Source organism: Pseudomyrmex gracilis, unplaced genomic scaffold, assembly GCF_002006095.1.
Source record: "Pseudomyrmex gracilis isolate BER0280 unplaced genomic scaffold, ASM200609v1 scaffold_233, whole genome shotgun sequence".
Taxonomy (NCBI): Eukaryota; Metazoa; Arthropoda; class Insecta; order Hymenoptera; family Formicidae; genus Pseudomyrmex; species Pseudomyrmex gracilis.
The window spans coordinates 151307-169474 of record NW_018020817.1 but is presented as its reverse complement, the minus strand read 5'-3'; the positions used below and the strand labels follow the sequence as shown (position 1 = coordinate 169474).

At 33.8% G+C, this 18168-nt stretch overlaps 4 protein-coding genes across 6 annotated transcripts; 2 read left to right on the top strand and 2 right to left on the bottom strand.

Annotated features, from left to right (window-relative positions):
* The first annotated feature begins 4725 nt into the window (after positions 1–4725).
* LOC109859000 (dnaJ homolog subfamily C member 17) lies at positions 4726–6435 on the top strand. The gene is made up of 7 exons (XM_020436801.1): positions 4726–4909; positions 5019–5147; positions 5282–5449; positions 5526–5741; positions 5815–5895; positions 5995–6204; positions 6303–6435. The coding sequence occupies exons 1-7, from the start codon at positions 4841–4843 to the stop codon at positions 6417–6419; spliced, it is 990 nt and encodes a 329-aa protein (XP_020292390.1). The 5' UTR covers positions 4726–4840; the 3' UTR covers positions 6420–6435.
* On the bottom strand, positions 6416–9696 carry LOC109858999 (GRIP and coiled-coil domain-containing protein 1). Of its 2 annotated transcripts, none has more exons than XM_020436799.1 (10): positions 9604–9696; positions 9174–9294; positions 8995–9089; positions 8764–8928; positions 8552–8697; positions 8206–8440; positions 7807–8119; positions 7428–7729; positions 6828–7279; positions 6416–6747 (listed from the first exon to the last, which is right to left on the bottom strand). In XM_020436799.1, the coding sequence occupies exons 2-10, from the start codon at positions 9241–9243 to the stop codon at positions 6582–6584; spliced, it is 1944 nt and encodes a 647-aa protein (XP_020292388.1). In that variant the 5' UTR covers positions 9244–9294; positions 9604–9696; the 3' UTR covers positions 6416–6581. The 2 variants fall into 2 exon arrangements, with proteins under 2 accessions (XP_020292388.1, XP_020292389.1); XM_020436800.1 differs by lacking the exon at positions 9604–9696 and adding an exon at positions 9445–9513.
* LOC109859002 (D-tyrosyl-tRNA(Tyr) deacylase 1) lies at positions 9546–10627 on the bottom strand. The gene is made up of 4 exons (XM_020436802.1): positions 10419–10627; positions 10190–10280; positions 9859–10094; positions 9546–9743 (listed from the first exon to the last, which is right to left on the bottom strand). Exons 1-4 carry the CDS (start codon positions 10459–10461, stop codon positions 9610–9612), a joined length of 504 nt encoding a protein of 167 aa, XP_020292391.1. The 5' UTR covers positions 10462–10627; the 3' UTR covers positions 9546–9609.
* A 260-nt stretch (positions 10628–10887) lies between these two features.
* LOC109858998 (putative leucine-rich repeat-containing protein DDB_G0290503) lies at positions 10888–17759 on the top strand. Of its 2 annotated transcripts, XM_020436798.1 has the most exons (12): positions 10888–11295; positions 12154–12946; positions 13061–13149; positions 13232–13432; positions 13528–13566; positions 13841–14080; positions 14149–14312; positions 14396–14836; positions 14926–15248; positions 15349–15452; positions 15629–16984; positions 17123–17759. In XM_020436798.1, the coding sequence occupies exons 1-12, from the start codon at positions 11182–11184 to the stop codon at positions 17327–17329; spliced, it is 4071 nt and encodes a 1356-aa protein (XP_020292387.1). In that variant the 5' UTR covers positions 10888–11181; the 3' UTR covers positions 17330–17759. The 2 variants fall into 2 exon arrangements, with proteins under 2 accessions (XP_020292387.1, XP_020292386.1); XM_020436797.1 differs by lacking the exon at positions 13528–13566 and having other exon boundaries at positions 10889–11295.
* Positions 17760–18168: the final 409 nt, after the last annotated feature.

Sequence of the window (18168 nt, the reverse complement as noted above, 5' to 3'; positions counted from 1 at the left end):
ATACGCACACACGCGAGCAGCCACTCGTCGAATCGCTGAGAGCACACGTACACGGCTGTTCGCCTGTGTGCGTTTTGTCTGTGTATCCCTTCTACTTGCGGAGCATGCTGCAAGCGTCCCCGATCTGGCATCTATGCTCAAGACCGCCTTTTTCTATCATACTATCATACTTTCCGACTCGTAGACCTCGTAGTCATCTTTCTGTATAATTTCACTTTAACAAAGTTCACCGTTGTCTCTTCTAAAAAAACACAATAATTTCTATGGCTTCGTTAATGAGTATGCCCAATGAGATTATCTATATGATACTCGAAGATGAAAGACTTGGAATGCGTGATCTCATTAATTTTGCAAACACAAATAAGCGGTTCTTTCATCTAGTACGGAGTAGCGCTTCACTTTTGAGAAAGAAACGTTACAGAAGGTATGTTACTTATGTCTATTTTAAAGAATAATGTTTTTTACTTTAAATAATAGACTACCTCATTGATTTGCATGAAAATATAGTACTAATTAATGCAAAATAAAAAGTGTGAATAAAAAAGTAAAATGTGTTTTGCCATATGAAAAAAAAATTCAAGACGCATGTAGAAGGTCCTATAGGACCTTCTACAATAAGATATTACCCACATAGCATCGTTAGTAGCACAAACGTTTCTGCAACGGGTTTTCCAAAACTTTAGCAACGTTTCGTTAAGGCCTGTTCTACAATACGGTTGTAAGCCGTAAATCGTAAGAAATTGACCAATCACAGACCAATTACAGAAGAATAATCGATTGTGATTGGTCAATTTCTTACGACTTACAGCTTACGACTGTATTGTAGAACAGGTCTAAACGTTTCTAACAGCCAATTTTTTCACTTCTAGATAAGTTTTCGATAACTTTATCTAGAAGATATCTCCCAAAATTGGTTCTCCTTATTGGTTCTCAGAGGAATTCATAGACATATAAGAAATAGACTGCGCGTCCCGTATCTTTTCTGTGCAGAAAGAATGGTCAAACTTCGGACGAGGATAGATGCTTTCACCCGAGTCACTATCCTTGTTTAGTGACGCGGTGATTGGCGGACAAGAAAAGTAGTAGGAATGAGAAATAGCGTAGTGGGGCAATAGAGGAGCATCGAGCGATGAAGGGGCGACAGTAGGCGATTGACAGCATAGACATTCTATGGAGTTGTCTCCCGAGTGGGGAGTCCCCACTCCAGATGCTGAAAGACAGAGACAGAGACTCGGGTGAAAGCATCTGTCTCACTCCGAAGTTTGACTCACTTCCCCTCTCACACGCGCAGTCTATTTCTTATACGTCTATGGAGGAATTTATCCAGAGGATAGCTATCGAGAGGTATGAAGAAATCGGCCGTAAAACGTCGTAGTAACGTAGCGGAAACGTTGAAATGTCCGCTTTTTAAGTTTCGGTCCAATTTCGTTGAAACGTATAAGAAACGTTGCCCGATAAGTTGCAAAGTTGTTAATGTTTAAATTTTTATAAACATTGTAAAATACAATTAATCAACCATGCAGGGTTTGCCTGCTTTAACCATTCTCTAGGAAGGAGTGATTACTTACACAAGTGATTAACAACTTTGCAACTTATCGGGCAACGTTTTTTATACGTTTCAACGAAATCGGACCGAAACTTAAAAAGCGGACATTTCGACGTTTCCGCTACGTTGCTACGACGTTTAAAGAGCCGTCTACAATGGAAAGTTGTAGGCCGTAACAGTAAGAAACTGACAAATCACAATCGATTATTCTTCTGTACTTTGCCTGTGATTGATCAATTTCTTACTATTACGGCCTACAACTCTTCATTGTAGACGGCTCTTAAAGGGTCGTCTACAATAGAGAGTTGTAGGCCGTAATAGTAAGAAATTGACCAATCACAGACAAAGTACAGAAGAATAATCGATTGTGATTTGTCAATTTCTTACTGTTACGGCCTACAACTCTCCATTGTAGACGGCTCTTAACGAAACGTTGCTAAGTTTTGAAAAACCCGTTGCAGAAACGTTTGTGCTACGATCAGTGTTCACAGTTTTGGCTTCCTTACAGCATGCTGAAGTGGTGGAAGGGATGCGCACAACAGCAGCGAATTCTAACTGCATAAACTCGCTACTGTTGTGCGCATCCCTTCCACCGCTTCAGCATGCTGTAAGGAAGCTAAAACTGTGAACACTGGCTACGATGCTATGTGGGCAAGCATCCGCTTCTAAGCGGGTCGTGAGGCCCGCCGATTAATTCATCCCTAATAGACAAATTGTGAAAATATTGCACAAAAATGGCATCATGAATAACGACGATCCTGCAATGATTGTACTAAGATGATTCGCCATAATGCAACAGTTTTGTCGAAATAAAATGTTGTAAATAATATTTGTCAAATATTGCGAAAAAGTCGTTATGCATTTCCATAAGTATATACATGAATTAAGTTGATTTTTTCATATGCGATTATATTTCTATATATTTTAAACATCACATAGCTGAAATTGTTTCTCAATTATTTTCTCAATTAATATTGTCTCAATTTCTTGTTGAAATTAATTTTGCAAATATACTGCTAAGATGATTCGCCATATCGTTATTCTTTTGCCAAGATAGTATTTGGAAAGTAATTTTGCAAACAACTAAAATGAGTATACCCGAAAACAAATATTTTATAAAAGATCAATGTTTTTACATCCATTTCTTAAAATATATTTGTATAATTGCAAATTACAATTTTAGTGCAAGATTTTGTCACATAATTTTGTAAATGTTTTCCTATTAGGGCAGTTCGGAGGGTGCCAAATCTAAATATCTGCAGTTCCTGTTATGGTCTTGGAAAAAATTGTCCATATCGACGCGACTTGAATTTACTCGAAGTTATCGATTCTTATTATTATATTAACATGACGGGTGGATGTGGTGGTTTTTGAATCAAGTTTGCGACAATGGCCGGATTAGGTTAGGTTAGGTTTTGTTTGGCCGACGACCATATATATAATACTCCTATATTGCTAGTCGCGTATCTTCGCAATGAGAGGCACGAGGCCCGAGAAAGGGAGACGCACAAAGTCCAAATATGGGCATAGATAGTCGAGCGTCCTTATGCGCAGGCGCGTCTACTAAGCGAGTGCGAGCGAGATAAAGCATTGGAAAGAACGCGAGAAAGAAATGCCTAAACGTGCTTGAATGTTCACCGCATGCGCACAAAGCAGCTGGAGAGAGAGAGGCTACTATATTGTCTGCACCGTAACATGTGGCTTCAGGTCGGCACCGTACTAGCAATATAGGAGTATTATATATATGCCGACGACCGGCTCGACCTCGACAACACACGATCCCGGCAATGTACAGGAGAATAAATGTTACACAATAATTATATAATACCGATTCTAAAGCTTTTATTGTAACAATGATCTTAAGGGCCGTCTACAATGGAGAGTTGTAGGCCGTAATAGTAAGAAATTGACCAATCACAGGCAAAGTACAGAAGAATAATCGATTGTGATTTGTCAGTTTCTTACTGTTACAGTCTAAAACTCTCCATTGTAGACGATCCTTTAAGGGTCGTCTTTATGCGGGCAATAACTGTTAACTTAAGAGCCGTCTACAATGGAGAGTTGTAGGCCGTAACAGTAAGAAATTGACAAATCACAATCGATTATTCTTCTATACTTTGTCTGTGATTGGTCAATTTCTTACTATTACGGCCTACAACTCTCCATTGTAGACGGCTCTTTATGCCGGAACCGGTAGAGTTTAACTATAGGATTTCAATGCTTCTGTTTATACAAAATTGCCGAATGCATATAAACAGAAGTATTGGAATCCTATAGTTAAACTCTACCGGTTTCCGGCATAAATTAACAGTGGTCTAGTTTCCATCGAAGCATTAATTCACACCAAATGCGACGTAGAATCAAATTCAAGTCGATGGAAACCTGTCAAATTGTGCTGATTTCACTTCCGCTTCGATCTATAAGTACTCTACTTCCAATGGAAACAGAGCACTAAATTTGATCAGTACCGGAGTGAAACCGAATTGAGGGTTTCGGTGGAAACTAGACCAGTTATTGCCCGCATAAACCAGGCCTTAAGAGCCGTCTACAATGGAGAGTTGTAGGCCGTAATAGTAAGAAATTGACCAATCACAGACGAAGTACAGAAGAATAATCGATTGTGATTTGTCAATTTCTTACTGTTACGGCCTACAACTCTCCATTGTAGACGACCCTTTAGCGGTTACAGCTATTATAAATATTAATATCTTAAGGGCCTTCTACAATTAGATATTAGTAATAAATCAGAAATCAGAAGCAAGAAATTGACCAATCACAGTCAAATCACAGAAGAATAATCGATTGTGATTAGTCAATTTCTTGCTTCTGACTTCTGATTTATTACTAATATCAGAGAGAAACCTGAGAGCGGCCATCCTATTGTAATTTTTTACGACGGTTTCAGCCGCTGGTTTTAGCCGTATTTCCACAAAAGTGGAACTCAAAGGCCNTTCTCTATGAAACTCAAGTCGCAGGTCTCGTGGAACTGATCAATCACGTTGGTCGATTGGCTGATTTGACTCTGCAATTGGTCAATTCCACGAGATCTGACACTTGCGTTTAATGTAGACCGGCCTTTGAGTTCCACTTTTGTGGAAATACGGCTAAAACCAGCGGCTGAAACCGTCGTAAAAAATTACATAAGGATGGCCGCTCTCAGGTTTCTCTCTGCTAATATCTTATTGTAGAAGGCCCTTTAGAATGGCGTATGGACCAACCTGAAACGGTTCGCTGAGCCACTTTCGTACCAAACCAATTTACAAAATTACGTCGAATTATTAAATTTTCACAAACATGGATCATATGAATGAAGTGAATTTATATGAATTAATTGGAGCAAAACCTACAGCTTCTGTGTCAGAGGTAACGTCTGTGTTTATAAATAGTTTTGTTAAAGAAATTTATTTTAACAAAGTTTTCCACATTTTAAGTACAGTACAATATATAATATACATTATTGTTTATGTTGTAGCTTAAAAGAGCTTTTCGAAAAAAAGCTTTAACATGCCATCCTGATAAGAATCCTGATAATCCAAAAGCTGCAGAAGCATTTCTTGAACTTTCAAAAGCTCTAGAAATTTTAACAGATGAGAAAGCTAGAGTAAGTACATTGATATTTCTTGAAAGCTCATTGATATTGGTATTATTAAATGTGTATCTTCTTATATAGACTTCCAGAAAGTCTCATAGGATAATCTAATTTATTAAAATATGTTGTCATATGTATAAAACAAGGCAGCTTACGACAAAGTTATTGCTGCCAAGAAGCAGGCAAAAGAACGAGTTAGACAATTTGATGCCAAGAGAAAGAAGTTAAAAGAAGATTTAGAAGCCCGTGAGGAAGCTTACAAAAGATCATTAGATCCTACATACAATACTAAATCAGATGAGGAACAATTAAAGGTATAGCCAACATATATATGCATATACAATTAATTATAAAATTATAAGAATCATTAACAATACATGATTTTCTTAGGCTGAGATAGAAAGATTAAAAAAGGAAGGATCCAGGCAAGTAGAAGAAGAGGTGGCTTTTGTAAAAAAACAAATTTGGGAGCAGCTTTATGGATTGTCAAAAAATTCAGCATCTAATGTAGGAGAATTTAGGATCAAAATCAGATGGAAGGTACAAGAAGATGATACAACAAATGGTGGCTACAATTATGATAACCTACACACAATGTTTTCAAAAGTAAGATCTTCAAGTTCTTAACATTACATATGTATGTTTTAAAGAGATTTATTTTTATTATTTTACTTTGAAGTATGGAGATGTAGCAGCTCTTGTAATATCATCTACAAAAAAAGGTAGAGCCATGGTTGAATTTGGAGACAAAAGTGCAGCAGTGAGTAAAAACAAATGTTTCATAGTAAAGTAGTAATGTTAGTTGCTATTTTATAATAAGAAAATTCTTTTTTAATTTGTAAGAAAATTCTTATTTTAGGAAACAGCACTTTTAGCAGAAATCGGTTTAGCGGAGAATCCTTTAAAACTTTGTGGATTATGGGACACAAAGAAATCAACTAGCGCACTACCAAGTAATATAGCAAGTTGCAACGCTGGAGGAACAACCATATTTCCTGTGTGTTTTGCAAACACACATTTGAACAATAGCAAACCATCTGTCAGCTTTTCTTCTGCACCCAATATATTTGTATGTATAATGCTAAACAGATCCGTCTGAGATTTTATTGTGATTTGTAGATAATTGAAATGATTTGTTATAATAAGATCATCTTTTATGTTATATAGACGCAGCAGGCAAGAATGTCAGAAGCGGAATTTGAAAGTTCCGTATTAGCTAATTTAAAAAGAGCACAAGAACGCAAACGACTTATAGAAGAATTGAAGACAGAAGAAGATACTTAGTTTCAATAAGTAAACTGTATTTAGACAATATTCGCGTGTAGTTATTTTTTCTACATTAGTGAAATATATTGATATAATAAACATCTATTGTTAATATTATGGAGAAGAAAAGGCTGTACGAGCCAATTATACAAGGTGTTCGTGTATGTCTTTTATTTATTGTTAATGTTTAATTTTACTTAGTTCGTCTGGTGTGAAACGCAATACCGTTGAAATAGCATTTAACATGTGTCGCTTACTGGATGCATCGTTTGTTGTCAAATAATTTATAAATACATTCTTCAGGTATTCCAGATTAGCACCTTCTCTTGACTTGCACGCTTCCAACCTGAATAATTTTAAAAATTTTATACAAACAAAAAGAAGAGTAGATATATACATTTATTTTTTAATGATGTAATTTATTACCTAGTAATATGCGTTTTTAACATTTTAGTCTCTTCTTGTTGTTGTTCTTTTATATGGACTATTTCTCTTTGCTGCTCTCTCAATGTCGCTTCCAACTCCAGAATCCGTTTCCTCAATGACGACATTTGCACTTCTTTCCTGGACAATTCCTGAGTATAATGCAGTATCAGAGGACTGTCGTTTGTCAACAATCCTGTTACCAAGTCGGAAACTGGCTCGACTGTACCCTCGTGTCTATGAGTCTTATTTTCTGTCGCAGTTTCTTTGTTAGGTAATAATGCACGAAATGAAGCTTTTAAGGTAATTATCTCTTTATCTTTCTCCTCTACAAGAGCCATAGATCTCTCTCTTTGTCGTAATAGTTGCTGTTCTAATGTCGAGATTCTATTGCGATATTCATTGTCTTTTTGATGCAAGGTATTCTCCAGTTTCAATCGTTCTTCATGAAACACCTAATACAAGTACAACTTGATTGTTTTTTTTTTATAAATAAGAATAATTAATTGAGAAGGGTTTTAATTAAGGAGTTTTTATAATTTTTTAATTATAATTATCTGGTAAGAGAAAAATATAGATAGATAAAGAGAGAGAGAAACTTACTTTTTGTTGATGTTCCAATTGCTCTTGCAAAGCTCTTTCTTTATTTAGCATTTCATTACTAATCATACGTATTCTTTCTTCTAGATTGCTGTTGTGAACCTTGAGAAGATTCAACTGAGTTTTATCGTGATCTTTATCGTGCGCCAAAGACAAATTTTGTTGCTGAGTGCTACGAAGTACGTTAGACATGTTATATTTACACTTTACTTGATGCTTATAGTCCTCAAATTCTTGCATAAGTGCATCGTACTTCTCTTTGTAGACAGAATTTTCATCTCGTAAATCTAAACTCTCCAATAATGCTGAAAAAATTTATAGTTAAATTATTTAAAATTTTTATCTTCCTCACGTTTTGCACAATCGATATGTAATTATTTACATTTTACAAAGGTTGAGTCTTTTTTCTTATTGTCAAGATCTAGTAACCGAGTGTACAAGGCCTTTATGTTAGAAATAATTTCCTCTGCCTGATTATTCGATGTTACAGTTTCATTGTGATCGGTGTCTTGCAACGCAGCCAGCTGATCCTTCAATTTCTGTATGGCTAATTGATCCTGTTGTCTCAATCTGTCGTAACTTCCGACAATCTCAGAAAGTTCAGCCAGTCGAGCCTCCAAGCCAGCTACTCTCGCTTCGTGTTTCATGGCTAATCCTCTCGCCTGCTGCTCTGCAGCAGAGGCTCGTTTTTGCTCCTACACATCAAAATATATTTATATCGATTTATATTCGATTTTATTATAGATAATGTGCAAAGAGTCTTCTTATATCTTCTCTTTACTTCACGAATCGCATTTAAGTGTTGCTTCTTCATCATAGCCATCTCAGCTTGCAGAGAGAGGAAATGTGGTGGTGTTTCTTTTGCAGCTTCTTCAGCTTGTTTGAGTTTGGTTTTGGTAATTTCCAGCTCAGCCTCAAGAATCTTGCATTGCGTTTTGTTTGCTAGATGTGTCTTTAATTGACCTTCCAATTGTTCTTTGCTACGTTGCTCGTCGTATAATAATTTCTGCAACTCTCTGTAAGAATAAAACAATTTCTCTTTTCGTAAAAAGGTACATAATGTAATGTCGCGCGCGAGATATGTTATTTCATACAAATGTAGATAATTTGTAGTAAGTACTACATACTTAATCTTTTTAACAAAATCGGCTTGTTCCTTTTCTCGTTCGTGTCGCTCCATAATCAATTTACACTTTATATGTTCAACTTCGGAATGATTAACATTTTGAGTCTTCTTCAGTCTTTCTTTCAAATCTTTGATTACTTTTTCACACTGTAAACATTAACAATCAATTGAATAATCACGATAATAGAATAAACAACAAGCTTCTTATCTTACTTCGTCGCGTTCACTTCTCAGTTGCTTCTTATCGATTTGAAAGTTTGCCTCCATTTTCGATTTTTCGGCTGACAAGGTACTTAACTGATTCATTAATACACCTAGTTGATTTTTTAACAGTTCCACAGTTTCTGTATCCTCAGGATCTGTCTGAGTTACACGCGACTAGAATTATAAAAGATCATAAAAAATCTCTCTCTAAGGATGTTAAGAAAGAAAACAAATGACTACCTGTTGATCAATAGATGAGTCACTCTTAGGAATAGATTGGTCTATTCTGGCTACATTTTCAGTATTTTCTGCATCAAGTTCTGTAATCTTCTTCTCTAAAAAATAATATTTGTTTAAATATAATACAAATCAAATACCAACAGTTTTTAATGACACATTGATATAGTATGTGTGTATACCTTTTTCATTCTGTCTTTCTAATTTACTATCCTTATTCTGTAATGTAGTTTCCTCTTTAGCAGTTGCCATGATCAAATATTAAATGTGTAGTTAAATGTTATAATTTATTAGTCTCAATATCTGAAAAAAACAAAATTTACAAATTTATTTTACCTATATGTGTACACATATAATTTTTATCAGCAAATATAACAAATAAAACATATAGTATATTACAATAACAAAGTATAACTTTCTTGAGTTCAATACAAATATACTAAAAAATCTTACACAAGAATTATGTTATTGTTATTAATATATCAAGAGTTTGATTCCAAAACTTTGAAGTACAGTAGTTTATATATTTATATCAGGTTAAATAAATACATTCATTGATATCAAGATTGGCATAAGTTTATTGAACTTGTCAGTTATATACATAATTAGTACGTTTTTTTAATCTGTTTTCTTTCTGTTTTCTATACTTCCAGTGTCATTATTTGAAATGGATTTTATTGGAGATTCTATTTCCACTGTTACTGGTCCGCTGTTTTGTATGCAAACTTCCATCATTGCACCAAACTTACCATCTGCATATGTTTATCAAAAATTGATTTTTAATTTTAACACATTTTTTTGCACACATTTTTGAACAAAGTAAATATAAGATAAATCACACAACTGTGCTGTGAAAATGACAGTTACCTTTAATTAATTCTGGCATATACTTCTTACGAAGTTCAGCAATAAAATTCATGTAAAAAGGTTCTGACTCTTGTGCAGGCATAGCTTTATGAAAATCTAACTTGTTTCCTTTTAAAACATGGTACAAAGTAAACTGACTAATACATAATATTTCATACTTTTTATCCACTACACTGGCACCCCATCTTTTACCCTTGTCATCATCAAAAAGTTTGGTATTCAATATTTTTCTTATTCTACACAGCACAAAAATTTCACGTTTGTACGCATATAAATATTGATATGTGTATATGAATTATAATTTACACATTATTAAATATATTCTCATTACATATATTCCACATCTACAGCTCCGTCATCTCTCTTTATACCAATTAACACACACAACCCATTTCCAATGCTACTAATAACTTGTCCGTCAACTGAAAATTATACTTAGACCTTACTATCATTAAATAATACAACACGAATTTTAATTATCATATTATAAAAAGTGTTAAATATGTATCTAAGACATATGAGATATACAAAAATGTCATTTTTAAGCTACAGGATTTTACCTGAAACTGAAGCCTTTGATACTCGTTGTATTATCGCTTTCATGTCAGAAACTATTTCGATATAACTCGTAATACAAACGTTGTCTTCATTGACAGATAATTACTTTTTTTTTTTAAATGCAGCTTAGACATAAAGCGTAAGTGCATAACTCGGGACGATTCAACCCCGCATGACTGATCACGTTCACACGGCATCGGTTGACATCCGGTTTGGGAAACAACCGTTTTCGTGAAATCGGCCAATCACATTGGTTATAATTCGTCCAATCGATCAATGTGATTGGTCAATTCTACAGGAACAATTTTTACAAAATCGTATTAGATTGGTTTTCGTTTCCTGATGATTTGTCAATTTTCAATCGGTTTTTAGCTGCCGCGCGAGACGAGAACTTAAGTGGTGAGAGCCGATCGACTTGAGTCAAGAGAAATTCTGTTTCTACAGACTACAGTGGCGGTTCGGTAGCGTATGCAAATAGTAATCGCGTAATCGTCGTCTCAGCAGCCATTCGCCGATTCCCCCGTGATCGTGGGTGATATGTGCGCGTCGCGATACGCACTTCCCGTGTTCGTTGTCGCGCGCGTTACCGCGACGCGGTAGCGACCCGTATATCTATATCGCGTATGTGTGTGTACACCGTGACCCACTTGTTGCGTCTAGGTTATGGACGTATAAACAAAAATATGCTGCGCACAATAGACGCGTCCGTCGATCTCGCGAACCGCAATCGTTGGTCGTGAGCTAAGTGCTAACCGGCGTGAGGGTATGGATACGGGCCCGGGGCTGAGCCTGTTTCAGGGCTCGAACAGCATACAACTGAATACGCAGAGGCTCGAGGAAGATGAAGAACAAGAGGATAAGAAGCGACGCGAAGAGGAGGTAAAATGCGTCTCTTCTTTTCTCGATTGCAATTTTCTCTGTATATTTTTGCTAATGCTTGAGGCGAGAAAACAAATCTTGCGAAAACTTTGCCGCAGAAGATCTCTCACGATTGAGAGATACTTAATTAGAAAAAAAAAGAATATTTTTTTAGTCTCGCTAGTATAAGATTTCAATGCGGAAAACTGCCTGATACAGCATTTGATACATACACTAGGAGAATAAAGTGTCAAGTCCAGTGTATGGATCTTTTTCATCAAGTACTTTTATTATGTTTATTTTAGTACATAAAAAAAGAACACAAAGATTTTTTTTAATAAAACATACTGTAGGTGTATATAAAAATGATCAAAATCAAGAAACATAATATATGATACATTGTTTGTTATAATGGAAAAAAGCTATACAGAGTATACAACATAAAGATCAATGACAGAAGATGTTTATATATTGACATAAAAAGTTGTCTTTTGTAGCACTCTCTAACATATAATCTTGTATACTTTCACAAGTATACAAGAATCTAAATATATAATTTACCAATAAGGTCAACATATAGAAAAACATATTTAAAAAGTCAACATTTTTATTTACATATATATATTGAGTCATTAAGTATGAAACTTAATAAATATACATACATACATATTTAACCAGAAAAACAGGTTACATATATATTTATATATTTTTTAATGTTAAATGCAGTTTTGAAACATTCTATATCTAATATTTATCTGTACACACACACACACACACATGTATAATTTTATATTTTATATATAATTTGATAGATATAAGAAAAAAATTATAAAATAATCTACAAATTTTAGATTAATAATATATTTGTTACTTTTGCAGATCAAGAATCTTATGACAACTGCATTTAATGATCTGGAAAATGATGATGATGCCAGTTCTATTGAGAGTAGTCATGATGACAGTACTAGGGAGACAGATTATACAAATACAGTAGTTGACTCTGCTATGGAATTGATTACACCTCAAGGTCATATAGAACAACAGAAAGAATTTGACACATACGATGCAGTAATTCCAAACAATATGATAACCAATCATAGATTGGACACTCAAAATGATATGGAATTTTATAGACAAACGGAAACACCGTATAATAAAAATAATAGTACGAATGAGAGCACAGTGCTTGAAACACCATTTGAATTAGCAAAACCACCTGGTGGATACATTCGCAAAGTGCATCCGCAGTTGGTAGAAGAACGTATGTTAAATGAAAATGATACTTACAATTATAAACAGACACCATCAAACCATTATAATACTCATATACCTGCTAAATACTCAAATAATGGTTTTACCGACACGTACGAGAATAATGTACAAAATAGCACCCATGAGTTTGGTGGCATTTCAGATCATATGAATCATTGCTACAAGACTAGTCCAAATGGCACGCCGCTAAATGACGATGTAGCATATAAAACAGCAGAGTATAACAGCAAAGAGCAATTGGAAGTATTATACATGGTCAGAATGAAAGAAATTAACCGCTTAACAGAACAAATGCAACAATTGCAGTCTGAAAAAGATCAAATGACCAGGAAATTGATGATGCTGGAAGCAGATGTTGACAGGGCAAATATATCAAGGGATCAAGCACAGCTTGCACTCGGTAAGATTTTAGAAAGTGAATTATTTAATATATCTCTATTTATATAAAATAATAACAAAATCAGAATAATATATAACATTTTATCAGTATTTCTTTTCACTTTTATTTTTTTAGTTGACGCTAAGGCTGAAATAAATGATCTGCAAAACCAAATAAAATCTTTAGAAGACAAAAATGCAGTTTTGGAAAAAACAAATCAAAACGTAAGATATGTATAATTTTTTTTGTCATCGTAAATCACATCATAAATATATAAAATATCGATTATCAATATTACTTTTATAGATAACGCAAGACTTAAATGTTGCAAGAGGTTCTGTCAACGATCTGCAACAAAAAATTGTTGTATTAGAAAGAATACAAGCATTACAGACAACTGACAAGACGCATGAGAAGTTTCTGAAACAAGTTCAGGAAAAACATGCAGTTGAAATGCAGAATATGCAGACTCAGATAGATCAACTTACAGAAAAATTAAACGCGAAGGTATATCTGAATTCTTTGTTTAAATTATATCTGTTACTTCATATATATGTATGTATATATATTTTTTTTTTCTCTATAAAATCATATTTGTATAGCTGCTCAATATGGACATCAGCAACAATAGCAATAATTGGGCAAGTCTCTAATAATCGTTTTCACAATTGCAAGATTACGTATTTTATTTTTAATACGCGAGAGAAACTGTTATTTTATATAAATATTTTTCCAGCAATTATATATAATTTTAAATTGTACCTAAATATTTACTTTTTTATAATATATACACTTTTTATAAAAGGCTTAGATGTAAAACAAGATAAAATAGATACGTTTAAAATGTCACTTATCTTGATTTACACATTCGATCTTTAATATACAGTGTTACTTAATTTATATAATTTTTAATAGGAAATGTCATATATTGGTCTTGAGCGTAAACTGACTGATGAACGAAGAGCCAACGAGATTCTCATAGTACAGAAAGGTGATACTATGAATCGTTTGGCCCAAGTTTTGGAAGAAAGTCAGGCTCAATGTCGCAATCTCATGGCCCAAAACGACCCTCAGCAAGTGATACAGTTGCAAGCACAAGTAAAAAAATTAACTCAACAAAAAGACGAGTTGCACAGACATGTACAAGAGCTGCAGGTGATTAAATATTGTCGATTTTTATCAAAAATTAGCGAGAGAGATTTTTATTATGCAATTATTTATAGAATAAACTGGAGCTGGCTAAAAGTGACGTAACGCAATACGATTCGTTACTAGCTACGACTTTGGAGAACGAATCTGACTCAATGAGACAGATGAAGTTCGAAGAACATAAATCCAAATGGAAATGTGACGACAGTACAAATAAATTGAGAAGTGAACTGTACAAGTAATTTAACTATATTTTGTTAAAATCATTATAATATTTTTAGTCGTTATTTTATTTCTAATGCTGTTTATGATTGATTTTAGATGTATGGCTAACCATGCTGATAAGAGAAAAGAAATAAATCGTCTGGAAAATACTTTGTCGCAGAAAGAAATAGAGTTGAACGCAGCTCAACAAGAAGCGAAGCGATACGCCAACCGAGTTAACGAACTGGAAGAGGAATTAAAATCTGTATTAACGGATCAAGCTAGAAAAGCGGAAGCTAAAATAAAAAAATTATCGGATCATTTGACTGATGTAAAAAGACAATGCGAATCGTTGCGCAATGAGAAAATTAATGTGGAAAAAAAATTGGAGGAAGCTTTATCTGTTAACGAGGAAAAACTTAAAAAAGTACATCAAGAGACTATGGAACAGCAAGAAAAAGAAGTTATTAGCGAGTACAATAAAGAGTACTTAGAAATTCACGCTCAAGCTATAGAAAGAGTGAAACAAGAGTCACAAAAAGAAATACTACAATTATCGTAAGTACAAGTTGGTTTTTGTATCTATTTTATACATGTGTTTATATGTGGGGGTGTATATAAACATAGATAGAATTTCTGTATTTTAGAGTACAATTGGAACAAACTCAAAAAGAGTTACAGCGCGTGAAAGAAATGTATATAGATGTTTGTGGAACAAAGGAACACTTAATAACCGAGCACAAACACGAAATCAAAATGATGAAGGAAAAATATGCTTCGATAGAATTGCATCAGAAGGATATTGAAAAATTACAGATTGACTTGGAAACGCAAATTCAATTACGTAATAAGCTGGTGAAAGAATGCGAGGACTATAAAAATAAAATAATCGAGTTGGAAAAAAATCTGACATATGAGAAACGGAAAAAAGAAGATTATACAAAAAAGATATATTTTGAAATAGAAAGGGGTACGTATACTGAATCGTATAAGAAATATAATCTTCTATAGAAAAAAAAATGAGTTTTGAATGTTGATTTCTCTTAACTAATTAATTATTCTTTTTAAAGCTAAAGAAGAAGCTTTGCGCGAATTAAGAAATGCGTATCCCAATCAAGAGATAAGTGTTCTTTTGCCGGACCATTGTTCCGAGCACTTGGAAAAGATTCATCAGGTAAAAGAATGAAGTGTTTTTACATACAAATATATTCAACACATATTTTATCTAAATCTTAACATACTGGTATTATACTTTTCAAGTTTATATATAAATATGTCGATATATCTTGATATATAGACCTATCTTTGTTTGTTCGATATATTCAAATGTTCGTCTTTGTTTTATTGCAGTTAGAAGAAGATTGTAAACGTTTGGAAGAAAAGCTTCAAATCGCCGTAGAAGAACAGAAGAAGTTATCGGAATATCAAACGGAATTGAATGACGCTAAAATAACAATAGCGCAAATGGAGATTTCTCAGGAAACATATAAACAAAAATATGAAAAAGTCGTTGGTGAGAAAAAGATTCTTCTTAGCAAAGTTTCCAAATTAAACTCAGAAGTATCTAATATGAAACGTACCGCAAAATTAGAAGGATCAGATGATGTAAAATTAAAAGTCGTTCAGCTACAAACAGAAAACGAAACATTGAAAAGTCAATGCAACGATCTTCTCGATGAGAAAGACAAGTGTGAGAAGAAAATTTTTGAATTGGAAACGGAATTGTTTAACGTGAAGAAAAAAAGCAACAGCCTTGAAGAAAAGTTACGGAGAAGTGATGAGGTAGTGTTAAATTTGAAGAGCGAATTTGAGAAAGAACTCTCTCATTATAAGGATTTTATTGTGCAATTATCCAAACAGAGTAACTCGAAGGAAGGAAACGAATCGGTTGTGTCGGAGAAGAGAATATTACAACTTCTCGAGCAGGAGTTACGAGACAAAGACGAGAAACTGAGCAGGTTGGTGACAGACTTTGAAAAAATCAAAGATGAGAGAGACACGCTGCTTGTAAAATTGCAAAATCAAGCCAAGCAATTCGAACAATATGTCAATAGCCAGCACAAATTGTCGGCGGAACTGAATCTGTCTCCTCGTAATACAGGCGATTTCGCCGGTACAGATTTCCAGAAGATGAAAGAAAGTATTGCAAAAGAAATGCGAGAAGAAATGGAGAAAAAAGTAACGAAGGAGCTTAGAAGAATTGAAGAGCAGAAGAAAAAAGAACTGGAGCAAAAATATCAGGCAAGATATAATGAGAAATATAATGAGATAAAAGATTTGGAAAAGGCCATAATAACAGAGAAGATGAAAGTTAACGAGATCAGCCAAATCAGTCAACTACTAAGTAAACAACTGGAAATTCGCGATCAAGAGCTGCAAGCACAGAAATCAAAGATCGAAGAACTGGAAAAAAATTTGAGGGAAAAAGAAAACGAAGCTGACGTGGATAAAAACTCGATGACCCAAATGATGACTAAATGGATAACTGAGCTTAAAGAGATCAAAACTAAGGAGGAAGAAAAAGACAAGGAAATAATAAAACTAAAAGAGGAAAAAGACAGGGAAATAGAGAAACTGAAGTCTGCTAGACAGAAATTGAGCAACGAAATCGTGGCACTGAAAAATATCGAGAAACATCTGAAGAGTAATTTAAATTTTTTGAAACACAAGTATAAAGAAGCGAAGCTCACCGCATCCAATTACAAGGTAAATATTTAAGAGACGTCAACGTCGTTCGATTACGTTGATTATGACAGACAAACGCATAGAATAAAAATAAACTCATATGAAGTTAAAAATATTACAAACATTTCAGAAATAAATAGAAATGTGTTTAAATTTTAGAATCTCTCAACAAAGAAAGGAGAATTTTTTTCGGATGAAATTAAACGTGTGAGGGAAGAATACAAAAAGATCATGGAGCAAGCTCAACAAAATTGTCGGAATTACGACGAAGAATACGCTGCACAAAGCAAAAAATCCGAAGATCGTTTCGCCGAAAAAGCAAAACAATGTGAACATTATAGCCTGAAGTACAAAGAGAAATCTTGAAGTACGCGCATACTTCCAAGTATTTTCTAAATATGTAATATAACTTCTCAGATAAGATAAGATAAAAATAAGTTAAGATACAATAGTTACAGAGAGGCTAGATATCTTTTCTTGTTCTTAACTGTAATTCTGAATTCATGTTTTTTTTGTCCTCTCAAAAATTATTAAAATCAAATTATGTAATTTTTTTTTTTTTAACAACGGGACATTATTATAGACACTTGAAAGAACATGCCAGTTTTGCAAAATTTTTTTAATATGTTAAAATTAAAAAAAAAAAAGCATGTAAGATTCAAGGTTTTTTTAGGGTGTCAAAAATATGGTTCAGAATTAGGGTTAAGTTCAAGCGTTATTGTACAACATTTTCTCTTTTAGTCTTACGTCATAATATATTAATATAAAGATAAGTGAAAATCTAGTACAATTATTATTATGCGAATAATACTCGAGATATAGCGTAACGTTTACAAATATTTTGTTTATACGAGCGCAATATTGTAAAAATAGAAATCGCGTTTTTTTTATTAATCAATATAGGTTTACGAATCTCGTCTATATATCTTGGAACGGGACAGTATACATAATTATAAGCTCACGAACAAAAAGAAAAGCTTTAGTCACGTGCCGAGCATTATTATGACATAATAAAAAAAAAAAGACTGGATCTCTGTCAGATCTTTCCCTCTTTTTTCTCTTACGAAAGTAAGCGATAGAAAGAGAGAAAATCAAAATATAGATTTTAAGAAAAATATTGAGTCTCATCTCCCATTGTGACTTAAATATATTTGATATATTTTGATACAATTCACTGGTCTCATCAAAGACTATATTGACTTATA